We start from the raw sequence: 18,775 nt of genomic DNA on the forward strand, positions 1-18,775 counted from the left end.
AAGGGCTCGTAAGGGGCTCGTAAGGGGCTCGTAAAGGGGCTCGCAAGGGGGCTCGTAAAGGGGCTCGTAAGGGGCTCGTAAAGGGCTCGTAAGTAAGCATTTCACTGTAAGGTCTACACCTGTTGTATTCGGCGCATGTGACTAGTAAAATGTTATTTTATTTGATGTGCTGGAGGTCCTGACTGTAGGCCCATGGTCAAATGCATTTATGTCAAATACTTTCCACATTTTTTAAAATTGTACTTAAAAAGAACAAGGGAAGACAAGAGGATAGAAATATATGAAATAGAACAGTATTCTAGAGTCCGGGCCTTTTGTCAGGGATAAAACACTACGCTTGTGGAAAATAAGACCAAGCAGCACAACATTAACGGAGAGTGGTCTCTAACGCAGTGTGTGTGTGTGTGTGTGGTCTACAGAAACAGGCGTCGGTGGCAGCAGAGAACAGTGTGATGTGTAGCTTCCTCCACCACATGGAGAAGGGAGCAGGCAGAGGCTGGCAGAAAGCCTGGTTTGTCATCCCAGAGAATGAACCACTGGTGCTGTACATATACGGTGCTCCTCAGGTGAGATGACCTGTTATTACACCCCTATTATCCTGTTATAACACCCCTATTAACCTGTTATTACACCCCTATTAACCTGTTATAACACCCCTATTAACCTGTTATAACACCCCTATTAACCTGTTATAACACCCCTATTAACCTGTTATTACACCCCTATTAACCTGTTATTACACCCCTATTAACCTGTTATAACACCCCCTATTAACCTGTTATAACACCCCCTAGTAACCTGTTATTAGCCCCTATTAACCTGTTATTACATACTATTAGACTGTTATTACACCCCTATTAACCTGTTATTACGCCCCTATTAACCTGTTATTAGCCCCTATTAACCTGTTATTACATACTATTAGACTGTTATTACACCCCTATTAACCTGTTATAACACCCCTATTAACCTGTTATAACACCCCTATTAACCTGTTATAACACCCCTATTAACCTGTTATAACACCCCTATTAACCTGTTATAACACCCCTATTAACCTGCTATTACACCCCTATTAACCTGTTATAACACCCCTATTAACCTGTTATTACACCCCTATTAACCTGTTATGACACTCCTATTAACCTGTTATAACACCCCCTAGTAACCTGTTATTAGCCCCTATTAACCTGTTATTACATACTATTAGACTGTTATTACACCCCTATTAACCTGTTATTACACCCCTATTAACCTGTTATTACACCCCCTATTAACCTGTTATTACACCCCTATTAACCTGTTATTACACCCCTATTAACCTGTTATTACACCCCTATTAACCTGTTATTACACCCCTATTTACCTGTTATTACACCCCTATTAACCTGTTATTACACCCCCTAGTAACCTGTTATTACACCCCTATTAACCTGTTATTACACCCCTATTAACCTGTTATTACACCCCTATTAACCTGTTATTACACCCCTATTAACCTGTTATTACACCCCTATTCACCTGTTATAACACCCCTATTAACCTGTTATTATACATGTTGTTACACCCCTAATAGACTGTTATTATACTGTTATTACACCCCTATTAGACTGTTATTAGACTGTTATTACACCCCTATTAGACTGTTATTATACTGTTATTACACCCCTATTAGACTGTTATTACACCCCTATTAGACTGTTATTACACCCCTATTAGACTGTTATTATACATGTTGTTACACCCCCATTAGACTGTTATTACACCCCTATTAGACTGTTATTACACCCCTATTAGACTGTTATTATACTGTTATTACACCCCTATTAGACTGTTATTTTACATGTTATTACACCCCTATTAGACTGTTAATATACATGTTACTACACCCCTATTAGACTGTTATTACACCCCTATTAGACTGTTATTACACCCCTAATAGACTGTTATTGTACATGTTACTACACCCCTATTAGACTGTTATTATACATGTTGTTACACCCTTATTAGACTGTTATTACACCCCTATTAGACTGTTATTACACCCCTATTAGACTGTTATTATACTGTTATTACACCCCTATTAGACTGTTATTATACTGTTATTACACCCCTAATAGACTGTTATTAGACTGTTATTACACCCCTATTAGACTGTTATTACACCCCTATTAGACTGTTATTATACTGTTATTACACCCCTATTAGACTGTTATTATACTGTTATTACACCCCTATTAGACTGTTATTACACTGATATTACACCCCTATTAGACTGTTATTATACTGTTATTACACCCCTAATAGACTGTTATTATACTGTTATTACACCCCTAATAGACTGTTATTAGACTGTTATTACACCCCTATTAGACTGTTATTATACTGTTATTACACCCCTATTAGACTGTTATTACACTGATATTACACCCCTATTAGACTGTTATTACACTGATATTACACCCCTATTAGACTGTTATTATACTGTTATTACACCCCTATTAGACTGTTATTATACTGTTATTACACCCCTATTAGACTGTTATTATACTGTTATTACACCCCTATTAGACTGTTATTAGACTGTTATTACACCCCTATTAGACTGTTATTACACCCCTATTAGACTGTTATTATACTGTTATTACACCCCTATTAGACTGTTATTATACTGTTATTACACCCCTATTAGACTGTTATTACACTGATATTACACCCCTAATAGACTGTTATTGTACATGTTACTACACCCCTATTAGACTGTTATTACACCCCTATTAGACTGTTATTACTCCCCTATTAGACTGTTATTACACCCCTATTAGACTGTTATTATACTGTTATTACACCCCCATTAGACTGTTATTACACCCCTATTAGACTGTTATTATACTGTTATTACACCCCTATTAGACTGTTATTACACCCCTATTAGACTGTTATTATACTGTTATTACACCCCTATTAGACTGTTATTATACTGTTATTACACCCCTATTAGACTGTTATTACACCCCTATTAGACTGTTATTATACTGTTATTACACCCCTATAAGACTGTTATTATACTGTTATTACACCCCTATTAGACTGTTATAACACACCCCTATTAGACTGTTATTATACTGTTATTACACCCCTATTAGACTGTTATTAGACTGTTATTACACCCCTATTAGACTGTTATTATACTGTTATTACACCCATAGTAGACTGTTATTATACTGTTATTACACCCCTATTAGACTGTTATTACACCCCTATTAGACTGTTATTATACTGTTATTACACCCCTATTAGACTGTTATTATACTGTTATTACACCCCTATTAGACTGTTATTACACCCCTATTAGACTGTTATTATACTGTTATTACACCCCTATTAGACTGTTATTAGACTGTTATTACACCCCTATTAGACTGTTATTATACTGTTATTACACCCATAGTAGACTGTTATTATACTGTTATTACACCCCTATTAGACTGTTATTACACCCCTATTAGACTGTTATTACACCCCTATTAGACTGTTATTATACTGTTATTACACCCCTATTAGACTGTTATTACACCCCTAATAGACTGTTATTATACATGTTATTACACCCCTAATAGACTGTTATTATACTGTTATTACACCCATAGTAGACTGTTATTACACATGTTATTACACCCCTAATAGACTGTTATTACACCCATAGTAGACTGTTATTACACCCATAGTAGACTGTTATTACACATGTTATTACATAATATAGTTACACAGACTTCAATTACTTTAAACAACACAACAAAAGGAGAAAGCGTTTAAAAAACAGCAATGTACTTTGGATTTGGAACATTCACCCAAGTCTGTCCTCTCTGTCTGTCCTCTCTGTCTGTCCTCTCTCTGTCTGTCCTCTCTGTCTGTCCTCTCTGTCTGTCCTCTCTGTCTGTCCTCTCTCTGTCTGTCCTCTCTGTCTGTCCTCTCTGTCTGTCCTCTCTGTCTGTCATCTCTGTCTGTCATCTCTGTCTGTCCTCTCTGTCTGTCCTCTCTGTCTGTCCTCTCTGTCTGTCATCTCTGTCTGTCCTCTCTGTCTGTCCTCTCTGTCTGTCCTCTCTGTCTGTCCTCTCTCTGTCTGTCCTCTCTCTGTCTGTCCTCTCTCTGTCTGTTCTCTGTCTGTCCTCTCTGTCTGTCATCTCTGTCTGTCCTCTCTGTCTGTCCTCTCTGTCTGTCCTCTCTCTGTCTGCCCTCTCTGTCTGTCCTCTCTGTCTGTCCTCTCTCTGTCTGTCCTCTCTCTGTCTGTCCTCTCTGTCTGTCCTCTCTGTCTGTCCTCTCTGTCTGTCCTCTCTGTCTGTCCTCTCTGTCTGTCCTCTCTGTCTGTCCTCTCTCTGTCTGTCCTCTCTGTCTGTCCTCTCTCTGTCTGTCCTCTCTGTCTGTCCTCTCTGTCTGTCCTCTCTCTGTCCTCTCTGTCTGTCCTCTCTGTCTGTCCTCTCTGTCTGTCATCTCTGTCTGTCCTCTCTGTCTGTCCTCTCTGTCTGTCCTCTCTGTCTGTCCTCTCTGTCTGTCATCTCTGTCTGTCCTCTCTGTCTGTCCTCTCTGTCTGTCCCTCTCTGTCTGTCCTCTCTGTCTGTCCTCTCTGTCTGTCCTCTCTGTCTGTCCTCTCTCTCTCTCTGTCCTCTCTCTCTCTGTCCTCTCTGTCCTCTCTCTCTCTCTGTCATCTCTGTCTGTCATCTCTGTCCTCTCTCTCTCTCTCTGTCATCTCTGTCTGTCCTATCTCTGTCATCTCTCTCTCTCTCTCTCTCTCTGTCATCTCTGTCCTCTCTCTCTCTCTGTCATCTCTCTCTGTCATCTCTGTCCTCTCTCTCTCTCTGTCATCTCTGTCTCTCTCTCTGTCATCTCTGTCTGTCATCTCTGTCCTCTCTCTTTCTGTCCTCTCTCTCTGTCCTCTCTCTTTCTGTCCTCTCTCTCTGTCCTCTCTCTTTCTGTCCTCTCTTTCTGTCCTCTCGCTCTGTTCTCTCTCTCTATCCTCTCGCTCTGTTCACTCTCTCTGTCCTCTCGCTCTGTTCTCTCTCTCTGTCCTCTCTGTCTGTCCTGTCCTCTCTCTCTGTCCTCTCTGTCTGTCCGCTCTCTCTGTCCTCTCTGTCCTCTCTCTTTGTCCTCTCTGTCTGTCCTTCCCTCTCTTTGTCCTCTCTTTCTGTCCTCTCTGTCTGTCTGTCCTCTCTCTCTGTCCTCTCTGTCTGTCCCGTCCTCTCTCTTTGTCCTCTCTGTCTGCCCTGTCCTCTCTCTCTCTGCCCTCTCTTACCATCCTCTTGCTCTGTTCTCTCTCTGACCTCTCTCTTTGTCCTCTCTGACTGTCTGTCCTCTCTCTTTGTCCTCTCTGTCTGCCCTGTCCTCTCTCTCTGTCCTCTCGCTCTGTCTGTCCTCTCTCTCTGTCCTCTCGCTCTGTTCTCTCTCTGTCTACCTGTCCTCTCTGTCTGGCCTCTCCTCTCTCTTTGTCCTCTCTCTCTGTCCTCTCGCTCTGTTCTCTCTCTGTCTACCTGTCCTCTCTGTCTGGCCTCTCCTCTCTCTTTGTCCTCTCTCTCTGTCCTCTCGCTCTGTTCTCTCTCTGTCTACCTGTCCTCTCTGTCTGGCCTCTCCTCTCTCTTTGTCCTCTCTGTCTGTCCTCTGTCTGTCCTCTCTGTCCTGTCCTCTCTGTCTGTCCTCTGTCTGTCCTCTTTGTCTGCACTCTCTGTTCTGCCCTCTTCCTCCCCTGTGTACCCAGGATGTGAAAGCCCAGCGCTCTGTACCCCTGATTGGCTTCGAGGTCTCCCTTACTGAGTCATGTGACCGCCTGGAACGCCGCTTTGCCTTCAAAATCAGCCAATCCCACCTTACGCTCTACTTCAGTGCCGATGGGGAGGAGCTACAGCGCCGCTGGATAGAGGTCCTATCACGCGCAGGGAGAGGGGAGGAGCTCCAGGCTCATGGTTCAATTACAGAGGCCCTAGAGGAGGAAGGGGAGGAGACTGCAACCTCGGGAGAGAATACATGATTGATTTTGAGGCGTACAATCAATATTAGATCTGTTCTCTAAAGACACAAAACTACAAACTGTACAGAACATGAGCAGCACACACACACACACACACACACACACACACACACACACACACACACACACACACACACACACACACACACACACACACACACAGTTTAAAACGCACACACACACACACACACACACACACACACACACACACACACACAAACACACACACAGTTTAAAACACACACACACACACACACACACACACACACACACACACACACACACACGCACAGTTTAAAACGTACATACACACACAGGTTGACACACACAAGTACACACACACACAAACTCACACACACCTCTTTGTATTTAATGTCAGTGATCAGTCAGTTGCATGATAATATCTACAGGTCTGTTTCTCTCAGTCAGTGTATTGCTCATCAACTCGTCACAGTGAACCAGTGTTTGCAACAACATCAAAACAAACTGCCAAAAGTCAAAGAAAAGTGTTGCTCTCGTCCTCCCTTCAGAAGATATATCAGAAGAATGCAGTAAACAAAGATGTGTGTCACAGTGAATAGCTTCCCTCCAGTCAGACATTGACATTGTGTGTCACAGTGAGTACTTTCCCTCCAGTCAGACATTGACATTGTGTGTCACAGTGAGTACTTTCCCTCCAGTCAGACATTGACATTGTGTGTCACAGTGAGTACTTTCCCTCCAGTCAGACATTGACATTGTGTGTCACAGTGAATAGCTTCCCTTCAGTCAGACAGACATTTTACATGAATTCATTCTGAGCCACAGAACAGACTTCCTCCTCCTCACCATTTCTCTCTCTGCCAAATCGATGTTTAAGATATGATGTTTAGAGTATTGAGTTGTTTCTATGCTGTCTGAGTGTTCTATGGTTCTGAGTGTTCTATGGTTCTGAGTGTTCTAGGGTTCTGAGTGATCTAGGGTTCTGAGTGTTCTAAGGTTCTGAGTGTTCTAAGGTTCTGAGTGTTCTATGGTTCTGAATGTTCTATGGTTCGGAGTGTTCTATGGTTCGGAGTGTTCTAGGGTTCTGAGTGATCTAGGGTTCTGAGTGTTCTATGGTTCGGAGTGTTCTATGGTTCGGAGTGTTCTAGGGTTCTGAGTGATCTAGGGTTCTGAGTGTTCTAGGGTTCTGAGTGATCTAGGGTTCTGAGTGTTTGTAACTCCACAGAAGGCAGTAGAAGGCTGGTGTTTCTGTTTCCTCCATATGAAAGGGCTGTTGTTTGGATGGTGTTGGGGAAGGTTGTCCTATCCTATCTGTTACTTTCCTCCTGATGCACTGAGATGGTCCTGAAGGTCTGGACTGGACAGTGTTGGAATGTGATGATGGATGAGGGCTACCTGAGACAGACAGACACACTGACAGACATTGTCAGATAGACAGACAGATGTCCCCCTTGGCTGAAGAGAAGAGGGAACAAGATGCCTCCTCTCTCCCACCCACATCTGCTGTGTGGGATGTGAAGCTATATCCTTCCACATCTGCTGTGTGGGGATGTGAAGCTATATCCTTCCACATCTGCTGTGGGGGATGTGAAGCTATATCCTTCCACATCTGCTGTGGGGGATGTGAAGCTATATCCTTCCACATCTGCTGTGGGGGATGTGAAGCTATATCCTTCCACATCTGCTGTGGGGGATGTGAAGCTATATCCTTCCACATCTGCTGTGGGGGATGTGAAGCTATATCCTTCCACATCTGCTGTGTGGGGATGTGAAGCTATATCCTTCCACATCTGCTGTGGGGGATGTGAAGCTATATCCTTCCACATCTGCTGTGGGGGATGTGAAGCTATATCCTTCCACATCTGCTGTGGGGGATGTGAAGCTATATCCTTCCACATCTGCTGTGGGGGATGTGAAGCTATATCCTTCCACATCTGCTGTGGGGATGTGAAGCTATATCCTTCCACATCTGCTGTGGGGGATGTGAAGCTATATCCTTCCACATCTGCTGTGGGGGATGTGAAGCTATATCCTTCCACATCTGCTGTGGGGATGTGAAGCTATATCCTTCCACATCTGCTGTGGGGATGTGAAGCTATATCCTTCCACATCTGCTGTGGGGGATGTGAAGCTATATCCTTCCACATCTGCTGTGGGGGGGATGTGAAGCTATATCCTTCCACATCTGCTGTGGGGATGTGAAGCTATATCCTTCCACATCTGCTGTGGGGATGTGAAGCTATATCCTTCCACATCTGCTGTGGGGATGTGAAGCTATATCCTTCCACATCTGCTGTGGGGGATGTGAAGCTATATCCTTCCACATCTGCTGTGGGGATGTGAAGCTATATCCTTCCACATCTGCTGTGGGGGATGTGAAGCTATATCCTTCCACATCTGCTGTGGGGGATGTGAAGCTATATCCTTCCACATCTGCTGTGGGGGGGGATGTGAAGCTATATCCTTCCACATCTGCTGTGGGGGATGTGAAGCTATATCCTTCCACATCTGCTGTGGGGGATGTGAAGCTATATCCTTCCACATCTGCTGTGGGGGATGTGAAGCTATATCCTTCCACATCTGCTGTGGGGATGTGAAGCTATATCCTTCCACATCTGCTGTGGGGATGTGAAGCTATATCCTTCCACATCTGCTGTGGGGGATGTGAAGCTATATCCTTCCACATCTGCTGTGGGGGATGTGAAGCTATATCCTTCCACATCTGCTGTGTGGGGATGTGAAGCTATATCCTTCCACATCTGCTGTGGGGATGTGAAGCTATATCCTTCCACATCTGCTGTGGGGGATGTGAAGCTATATCCTTCCACATCTGCTGTGGGGGATGTGAAGCTATATCCTTCCACATCTGCTGTGGGGATGTGAAGCTATATCCTTCCACATCTGCTGTGGGGGATGTGAAGCTATATCCTTCCACATCTGCTGTGGGGGATGTGAAGCTATATCCTTCCACATCTGCTGTGGGGATGTGAAGCTATATCCTTCCACATCTGCTGTGGGGGATGTGAAGCTATATCCTTCCACATCTGCTGTGGGGGATGTGAAGCTATATCCTTCCACATCTGCTGTGGGGGATGTGAAGCTATATCCTTCCACATCTGCTGTGGGGGATGTGAAGCTATATCCTTCCACATCTGCTGTGGGGGATGTGAAGCTATATCCTTCCACATCTGTCACGTACTCTCTGTCTCCCGGGTCGGCTGTATAGATTTTAGAATATAATAGTGGGAACTGTCCCTTGTTATGGAAATCTGTTTGCTTAGGTTTTGTAGCTGGCATGTTTTGTACGTAGACCTTGGAAAGAGGATGTTGTGTACGCAGGGTAACACTACTATACCACAGGTGTTTTTAAAGACTGTTTTGCAAAATATTTAAGATTTCGAATTTCTTGAGGTTTTTACACCAACTTAAAAGAGACATTTCTGGCCCTTTTACACTTAGGAATTGTGTTTTTAAGCTTAAAATAATACCTCCAAGCCCATGTAATCTCTCGAAACCAGAGCCCAGTCGTTTTGAATAGAGGCAATGAACCACTCTTTAACCGAAAGCATTCAAAGCAGATATTTAGACCTCTGTTCAAAAGGAAAGCTGAAGCGTTTACAGATTCCCACGATAGAAATGTGAAGGAAAATTTGAGCCGACATACGCAGTGTTTACCGTGAATGCAGTCTCTGCTACATTACCTTTACATTTCAATCACGCTGTAAAAGCGGAACTTCTGCGATACAGATCGAATAGAACCCTTAGTGACTGACAGTCTTTGTCTTTATCACTCTTTAAAAAACGAAATCTTTTAAAAGCCCATCCGGTCCCGCTGGCTTGGCATGAGCTATATAACGGCCTCTCTGCCACCTAGTGGGAAAAGATGGTATTACACACAGAGTCTCTGCAGAGAGCAGGGAATGAGGTGCCACTTGTTTGGCTCTGGAGACAGGGTGAGGAGGATTAGATAGACTGATGGAAAAGATAGATAGATTGTCCATAAGATAATTTTGCTTTCAGAACATGGCCATATAGCTGCTGTTATGTAAGAGATGGTTTATAATAATGCAATAATATATATATATTAGAGATGGTTTATAATAATGTCTTAGTGAAGCCCTTTGAGAAAGTCTTCTCTATCTCAGCTGATGGGTTTGGACATGGGCAGGGGTATGTGGTTGTGTTGTTGTGATGAGTTTGTGTGTTGCATGTCGTGTTGACAGGTTTACGAGAGAGAGAGAGAGAGCTTGTTTTTGTATCATGCTAACCAGTGGTTTCTCTGACTTTATGAGATTGTTTTGATAGTTATACAGAGGACAGAATGAGGATATATATGAACCATAAAACGTGGAATGTTAGATGTTTTGATAAATCAGGATTGTGTTTGTGTGTTCAATTGAAAGGAGTTAACGAAAAATGAAACATTTTAAAATACATTTGTTTTGTAAATATAATTTCTTCTCCTCCCTGCCCAGTTTTGTGGGTGAGGTGTAGGTCTATAGATGTTATTTCAGTCTAGATTGGACTTTTAAATTATCGTCGTTGAACTTGGTCCCCCTTTTGGGAATCCCTGGACTTCACCATGACGACTGCAGTACTTGTCTCCCATCTGAAGAGGATGATGTTGTGATGATGTCACAACAGAAGAGAATCGATCCTATAGCCTGATGTCACAACAGAAGAGAATCGATCCTATAGACTGATGTCACAACAGAAGAGAATCGATACTATAGCCTGATGTCACAACAGAAGAGAATCGATCCTATAGACTGATGTCACAACAGAAGAGAATCGATCCTGTAGACTGATGTCACAACAGAAGAGAATCGATCCTATAGACTGATGTCACAACAGAAGAGAATCGATCCTATAGACTGATGTCACAACAGAAGGGAATCGATCTTATATCCTGATGTCACAACAGAAGAGAATCGATCCTATAGCCTGATGTCACAACAGAAGGGAATCGATACTATAGCCTGATGTCACAACAGAAGAGAATCGATCCTATAGCCTGATGTCACAACAGAAGAGAATCGATCCTATAGCCTGATGTCACAACAGAAGAGAATCGATCCTATAGACTGATGTCACAACAGAAGAGAATCGATCCTATAGACTGATGTCACAACAGAAGAGAATCGATCCTATAGCCTGATGTCACAACAGAAGAGAATCGATCCTATAGCCTGATGTCACAACAGAAGGGAATCGATCCTATAGCCTGATGTCACAACAGAAGAGAATCGATCCTATAGCCTGATGTCACAACAGAAGGGAATCGATCCTATAGCCTGATGTCACAACAGAAGGGAATCGATCTTATATCCTGATGTCACAACAGAAGAGAATCGATCCTATAGCCTGATGTCACAACAGAAGGGAATCGATACTATAGCCTGATGTCACAACAGAAGAGAATCGATCCTATAGCCTGATGTCACAACAGAAGAGAATCGATCCTATAGCCTGATGTCACAACAGAAGAGAATAGCCTGATGTCACAACCGATCCTATAGCCTGATGTCACAACAGAAGGGAATCGATCCTATAGCCTGATGTCACAACAGAAAGAGCCTGGTGCGATCCTATAGCCTGATGTCACAACAGAAGAGGTGCGATCCTATAGCCTGATGTCACAACAGAAGGGAATCGATCCTATAGCCTGATGTCACAACAGAAGAGAATCGATCCTATAGCCTGGCGCCAGATCTATTTGTGCTGTATACAGCCACATCCATGACAAGGTCCATATGAGTTGGCAAGACAGCACCAACAGATCTGGGACCAGGCTAAACTGACTCATTGTCTTTGTTTTTCATCTCAGTCCCAAACTAGTAACCAAGGTGATGTTCAATAGATGGATCAATTCAAATGATTGTCTTCTTCTTCTTTGTTGTCTGAAAGAAACAGTCAGCGGAATAGCTTGGCTATCGTACAGTAACGCCAGACAGACCAGACCAGATATAATGTAACGATCTGTTTGTGCTGTCTTGACCGACTCTGTGGCAATGACCATAGGAACTGGTAAGATAGCGCACAGTTACAGTGTAGCACGTTTATTGATCTGCACTATTGAGTGTTAATGAGTGTCTGCTCTCGATACAGTACATCCACAGACAACAGGACCATGACTCTCTGCACCAATGAATGGACAAAGCCATTGATCGCGTGACACAATTCATTCCTATGTGAAGACTCGATAGCGCATTGAAGCCAAATTAATTTGGGTAAGATGGCGTCTCATGGAGACATGACATGCAGCCGTTTGAGCTACTCCAGAATGTGACGTTGCAGACTAGCTCAGTGCTGCCCCTTCTCATTGATTAACTCACATTGTAGGCCGACCGGGGTACTGCAGACAGTCATTAGCATCAACTAATCCTTATCCTGCGATAGAAAAAAATATCGGTTTGAGGACATATATCTGGTGTTTCAGAAGCAATTATTGGCAGCATGACTGTCTTCAAAAATTGGTTTTTAATTACACAAAGATTGACCACGATGATCAAAAAATGTCAAATTCACTATAATGGAGAATCCTGTTTTTGCAAACAATGCCTGCGGTACCGCAGCCTGCCTCGAACTTCTGTGGCTTTAATGAGAGTGGGAAGTCGTTCTCATCCAATGGCTGCCATGTTTTTGGATGACGTGAGTGATGTCATCACTTTACCATGGTTACCATTACAACATGCCTTACAGTACTCGGTCTGATAACTACTCAAGAGAATGTCTTTACCATAGCAGGACAGTATGAAGGAAGAAACTATTTCTCCAATAGAAATCCTCGATAATGTTTGTAGGCGATGTCATGGCAACGTTGGCTCGCTAAGCTCATGTGCAGAACACATCATCAGGTTTAAGGGTTGTCCTGAACTGCCCATGTGCAGAACACATCATCAGGTCTAAGGGTTGTCCTGAACTGCCCATGTGCAGAACACATCATCAGGTCTAATGGTTGTCCTGAACTGCCCATGTGCAGAACACGTCATCAGGTCTAACTGTTGTCCTGAACTGCCCATGTGCAGAACACGTCATCAGGTCTAACGGTTGTCATGTGCAGGCTGTCAAATCAAAAGCAATCCTTCCATGTAAAGTAGTTTTTTGTGACCAATTGTTTATTTGTTTTGACATTGTTTTGTTAGGGGGTTTACAGGTACATTGTCCATTTCATATACGTTTATACAACCTGTACTCAAGAGAAGACAACTATGTAAGAAATACATAGAGAGTTTAAATATAAATAATAAAATCAGTATAAACAGGAAGATAAAACAAAAAAGAACATTGTCCACCTTCCCCAACCCCCCAGCCAGCCAACCCTCCAGCCAACCCCTCCAGCCAACCCTCCCCCCCTCCAGCCAACCCCCTCCAGCCAACCCCCTCCCCCAACCCCTCCAGCCAATTCCCCCCTCCAGCCATCCCCCTCCCTCCAGCCAACCCCTCCAGCCAACCCCTCCCCAACCCCTCCAGCCAATCCCCAACCCCTCCAGCCAACCCCACCCCTCCAGCCAACCCCCCCCCTCCAGCCAACCCCCAACCCTCCAGCCAATCCCCAACCCCCTCCAGCCAACCCCTCCAGCCAACCCCCCCCCAACCCCCTCCAGCCAACCCCCTCCAGCCAACCCCCCTCCAGCCAATCCCCCAACCCCCTCCAGCCAACCCCTCCCCCAACCCCCAACCCCTCCAGCCAATCCCCAACCCCTCCAGCCAACCCCAACTCCAGCCAACTCCCAACCCTCCAGCCAATCCCCAACCCCTCCAGCCAACCCCTCCCTCCAACCCCTCCAGCCAACCCCCCAACCCCCTCCAGCCAACCCTCCAGCCAACCCCCCCTCCCCCAACCCCCTCCCGCCAACCCCTCCTGCCAACCCCTTCCACCCAACCCCTCCAGCCAAAATGTCTCCACTCCCAACCGCCCATTACCCCCAACCCCCCCCAACCCCTCCAGACAAAATGTATCCACTCCCAACCGCCCATTCCCCCAACCCCCCCCAACCCCATCCAGCCAACCCTCCCCCCCAACCCCATCCAGCCAACATGTCTCTGCTCCCAACCCCCAACCCCTCCAGCCAACATGTCTCCACTCCCAACCCCCCCCCCAGCCAACATGTCTCTACTCCCAATCCCCCCCCAGCCAACATGTCTCTACCCAACCCCTCCAGCCAACGTGTCTTCACAGCTAAGGAAGAATTCTTCACTTCTCTCATTGACTTCTCAAACTCCAAACCACGGCCTGGTCCGCTTGGTCTGTTTCACAAGCGTTCCAGGAAGTCTCTGATGTTGCACATCTGGGTTCAGAAACTCTGTGATTTTTATGTTACTGTTTTTTTGCCAAAGTATATTTACGGTACTTCGATACGATTTAGTTTTTCAGTTTATATTTCTTTATTTGTGTGTTTAAAAAAAACAAACATCTGTTTTGTATTTATTACAATTTTTTATTTTTACTCCAAAGTATTGTGTATTAACTTGCCCGCGGTGTTGGGTAATACTGAACGTTCAGACATCGTGGGCGGCAGGTAGCCTCGTGGTTCGATCGTTGGGCCACTTGTTGAATATATTCAGTCGTTCTCCAAATCCTGAAGCTACTTTACCTTGATATATGCATGCTGAATTTGGATTTACATTTGGGATTTTGTTTGTTGCACCAAAACTCCCTGTACTGTGTACTTTATAACTGAGCTTCATGTCCAGTTTTTCATAACTCTCTCATTGCCACAAATTATATAATAATAATAATTATAAGATACTTTTAAAAAAATATACAAAAAATTTAAATGACTTTAAACTTTTATTTATACTCATTAATTTCCCAATACTTCCAAACATGTTGTTGAACTGTATTGTAAAATATGATATATATATATATATTATATATATATAATATATATTATGTGTGTTACAGGTAAAAGGGCATAAGAATAGAGGTACTCAATCATTCAAAGACACCTACTGTGTGCCTGTGTGTGAAGATCAGGAATCTGCAACGTTTGGGTATTTTTACCAACTATCTTTACTGCAATATACATAGTTTAAAATAATAATAATAATAATAATAATAATAATAATAATAATAATAATAATAATAATAATAATAATAATAATCTTTCCTTGAAATCTACAGGAACTTGATAGACCATTTTCTTAAATAATGAAACATACAAACATGTCACAGACATTATGTGAGTGTCATTAACATGTACAAAAGGGTTATTTTGATTTCGATGGGAGACGTGTAAACAATGTGAACAGCTCTGTGTAGGGAGTAGGGAGGTGTTTCACCCTAGGTCTCTGTGTAGGGAGTAGGGAGCTGTTTCACCCTAGGTCTCTGTGTAGGGAGTAGGGAGGTGTTTCACCCTAGGTCTCTGTGTAGGGAGTAGGGAGGTGTTTCACCCTAGGTCTCTGTGTAGGGAGTAGGGAGCTGTTTCACCCTAGGTCTCTGTGTAGGGAGTAGGGAGCTGTTTCACCCTAGGTCTCTGTGTAGGGAGTAGGGAGCTGTTTCACCCTAGGTCTCTGTGTAGGGAGTAGGGAGCTGTTTCACCCTAGGTCTCTGTGTAGGGAGTAGGGAGCTGTTTCACCCTAGGTCTCTGTGTAGGGAGTAGGGAGCTGTTTCACCCTAGGTCTCTGTGTAGGGAGTAGGGAGCTGTTTCACCCTAGGTCTGTGTAGGGAGTAGGGAGGTGTTTCACCCTAGGTCTCTGTGTAGGGAGTAGGAGTGTTTCACCCTAGGTCTCTGTGTAGGGAGTAGGGAGCTGTTTCACCCTAGGTCTCTGTGTAGGGAGTAGGGAGGTGTTTCACCCTAGGTCTCTGTGTAGGGAGTAGGGAGCTGTTTCACCCTAGGTCTCTGTGTAGGGAGTAGGGAGCTGTTTCACCCTAGGTCTCTGTGTAGGAGTAGGGAGTGTTTCACCCTAGGTCTCTGTGTAGGGAGTAGGGAGGTGTTTCACCCTAGGTCTCTGTGTAGGGAGTAGGGAGCTGTTTCACCCTAGGTCTCTGTGTAGGGAGTAGGGAGCTGTTTCACCCTAGGTCTCTGTGTAGGGAGTAGGGAGCTGTTTCACCCTAGGTCTCTGTGTAGGGAGTAGGGAGGTGTTTCACCCTAGGTCTCTGTGTAGGGAGTAGGGAGCTGTTTCACCCTAGGTCTCTGTGTAGGGAGTAGGGAGGTGTTTCACCCTAGGTCTCTGTGTAGGGAGTAGGGAGCTGTTTCACCCTAGGTCTCTGTGTAGGGAGTAGGGAGCTGTTTCACCCTAGGTCTCTGTGTAGGGAGTAGGGAGCTGTTTCACCCTAGGTCTCTGTGTAGGGAGTAGGGAGGTGTTTCACCCTAGGTCTCTGTGTAGGGAGTAGGGAGCTGTTTCACCCTAGGTCTCTGTGTAGGGAGGTTTCACCCTAGGTCTCTGTGTAGGAGGGAGCTGTTTCACCCTAGGTCTCTGTGTAGGGAGTAGGGAGCTGAGGCTGCTGTTTCACCCTAGGTCTCTGTGTAGGGAGTAGGGAGCTGTTTCACCCTAGGTCTCTGTGTAGGGAGTAGGGAGCTGTTTCACCCTAGGTCTCTGTGTAGGGAGCTGTAGGTCTCTGGTAGCTGTTTCACCCTAGGTCTCTGTGTAGGGAGTAGGGAGCTGTTTCACCCTAGGTCTCTGTGTAGGGAGTAGGGAGCTGTTTCACCCTAGGTCTCTGTGTAGGGAGTAGGGAGCTGTTTCACCCTAGGTCTCTGTGTAGGGAGTAGGTCTCTGTGGGAGCTGTTTCACCCTAGGTCTCTGTGTAGGGAGTAGGGAGCTGTTTCAGGTCTCCTAGCTGTTTCACCCTAGGTCTCTGTGTAGGGAGTAGGGAGCTGTTTCACCCTAGGTCTCTGTGTAGGGAGTAGGGAGCTGTTTCACCCTAGGTCTCTGTGTAGGGAGTAGGGGCTGCTAGGTTTCACCCTAGGTCTCTGTGTAGGGAGTAGGGAGCTGTTTCACCCTAGGTCTCTGTGTAGGGACTAGGGAGCTGTTTCACCCTAGGTCTCTGTGTAGGGAGTAGGGAGCTGTTTCACCCTAGGTCTCTGTGTAGGGAGTAGGGAGGTGTTTCACCCTAGGTCTCTGTGTAGGGAGTAGGGAGCTGTTTCACCCTAGGTCTCTGTGTAGGGAGTAGGGAGGTGTTTCACCCTAGGTCTCTGTGTAGGGAGTAGCTGGGCGTGTTTCACCCTAGGTCTCTGTGTAGGGACTAGGGAGGTGTTTCACCCTAGGTCTCTGTGTAGGGAGTAGGGAGGTGTTTCACCCTAGGTCTCTGTGTAGGGGCTAGGGAGGTGTTTCTCTGTGTAGGGAGTAGGGAGCTTTTTCACTCTAGGTCTCTGTGTAGGGACTAGGGAGCTGTTTCACCCTAGGTCTCTGTGTAGGGAGCTGTTTCACCCTAGGTCTCTGTGTAGGGAGTAGGGAGTGTTTCACCCTAGGTCTCTGTGTAGGGATGTGTTTCACCCTAGGTCTCTGTGTAGGGAGTAGGGAGGTGTTTCACCCTAGGTCTCTGTGTAGAGAATAGGGAGCTGTTTCACCCTAGGTCTCTGTGTAGGGAGCTGTTTCACCCTCGGTCTCTGTGTAGGGAGCCGTTTCACCCTAGGTCTCTGTGTAGGGAGTAGGGAGCCGTTTCACCCTAGGTCTCTGTGTAGGGAGTAAGGAGCTGTTTCACCCTAGGTCTCTGTGTAGGGAGTAGGGAGCTGTTTCACCCTAGGTCTCTGTGTAGGGAGTAGGAGCCGTTTCACCCTAGGTCTCTGTGTAGGGAGCCGTTTCACCCTAGGTCTCTGTGTAGGGAGCCGTTTCACCCTAGGTCTCTGTGTAGGGAGCCGTTTCACCCTAGGTCTCTGTGTAGGGAGCCGTTTCACCCTAGGTCTCTGTGTAGGGAGCCGTTTCACCCTAGGTCTCTGTGTAGGGTGCTGTTTCACCCTAGGTCTCTGTGTAGGGAGTAGGGAGCCGTTTCACCCTAGGTCTCTGTGTAGGGTGCTGTTTCACCCTAGGTCTCTGTGTAGGGAGTAGGGAGCCGTTTCACCCTAGGTCTCTGTGTAGGGAGCTGTTTCACCCTAGGTCTCTGTGTAGGGAGTAGGGAGCCGTTTCACCCTAGGTCTCTGTGTAGGGAGCTGTTTCACCCTAGGTCTCTGTGTAGGGACTAGGGAGGTGTTTCACCCTCGGTCTCTGTGTAGGGAGTAGGGAGCCGTTTCACCCTAGGTCTCTGTTGAGGAAAACGTCATTTGAATCATCAGTACGGTAAGGGGATCTTGTTATAGTGAAACAGACGGAAACGGCCCGGACAAAATAAATAACAACAACAAAACATTGCAAATGAAGTTTTTTGAAATAAATGATCGTCTGGCTAAGCCAAACATTCTACGACATAATGTTTTCCTCTTTTTCATGAATTCTAAAACTTTGTATGTTTTATTGTCAACAGGAATGAGTATTAATGTAATTATTATTATTATTATGATTATTGTCATGGCTATTACTAATATTAGTGGCAGGCCACTGGGTAACATTGTATGTTGATATCCAAATGATAATGATGAAATGTTTATGAGTTTTAAAAACAAATAAAAAGATAAGACCACCAGGACTGTGTCATTGTTCTGTTAAACACTGAGATTATTGATAGTTCATCTAAATCAATTATTCATCTAATCAATCAATTAAAATCAACATGACACCTTTATGTGGGGCGGCAGGTAGCCTAGTGGTTAGAGTGTTGGACTAGTAACTGAAAAGGTTGCAAGATCGAATCCCTGAGCTGACAAGGTAAAAATCTGCCATTCTGCCCCTGAACAA

The 18,775-nt window shown here is 44.9% G+C and overlaps 1 protein-coding gene and 1 long non-coding RNA gene across 10 annotated transcripts in view; both read left to right on the plus strand.

Annotated features, from left to right (window-relative positions):
* Window positions 1-6,161, plus strand: part of fgd1 (FYVE, RhoGEF and PH domain containing 1) — a 124,811-nt gene extending 118,650 nt beyond the window's left edge. For both annotated transcript variants that reach the window (XM_042299830.1, XM_042299831.1), the window contains exons 16-17: window positions 420-566; window positions 5,750-6,161. In XM_042299830.1, the coding sequence (XP_042155764.1) occupies window positions 420-566; window positions 5,750-6,019 (417 nt within the window). In that variant the 3' untranslated portion in view covers window positions 6,020-6,161. The remainder of the gene's footprint in view (window positions 1-419; window positions 567-5,749) is intronic.
* A 10,072-nt stretch (window positions 6,162-16,233) lies between these two features.
* On the plus strand, window positions 16,234-18,560 carry LOC112216460. Of its 8 annotated transcripts, none has more exons than XR_006079165.1 (8): window positions 16,236-16,358; window positions 16,466-16,539; window positions 16,587-16,697; window positions 16,799-16,872; window positions 17,025-17,135; window positions 17,175-17,248; window positions 17,313-17,943; window positions 18,041-18,560. It is a non-coding gene; the product is annotated as an uncharacterized LOC112216460 (long non-coding RNA). The 8 variants fall into 8 exon arrangements; XR_006079171.1 differs by having other exon boundaries at window positions 17,175-17,234; window positions 17,336-17,943; XR_006079170.1 differs by having other exon boundaries at window positions 17,025-17,061; window positions 17,175-17,653; window positions 17,727-17,943.
* Window positions 18,561-18,775: the final 215 nt, after the last annotated feature.

This window comes from Oncorhynchus tshawytscha, linkage group LG16, assembly GCF_018296145.1.
Source record: "Oncorhynchus tshawytscha isolate Ot180627B linkage group LG16, Otsh_v2.0, whole genome shotgun sequence".
Lineage (NCBI taxonomy): Eukaryota > Metazoa > Chordata > Actinopteri > Salmoniformes > Salmonidae > Oncorhynchus > Oncorhynchus tshawytscha.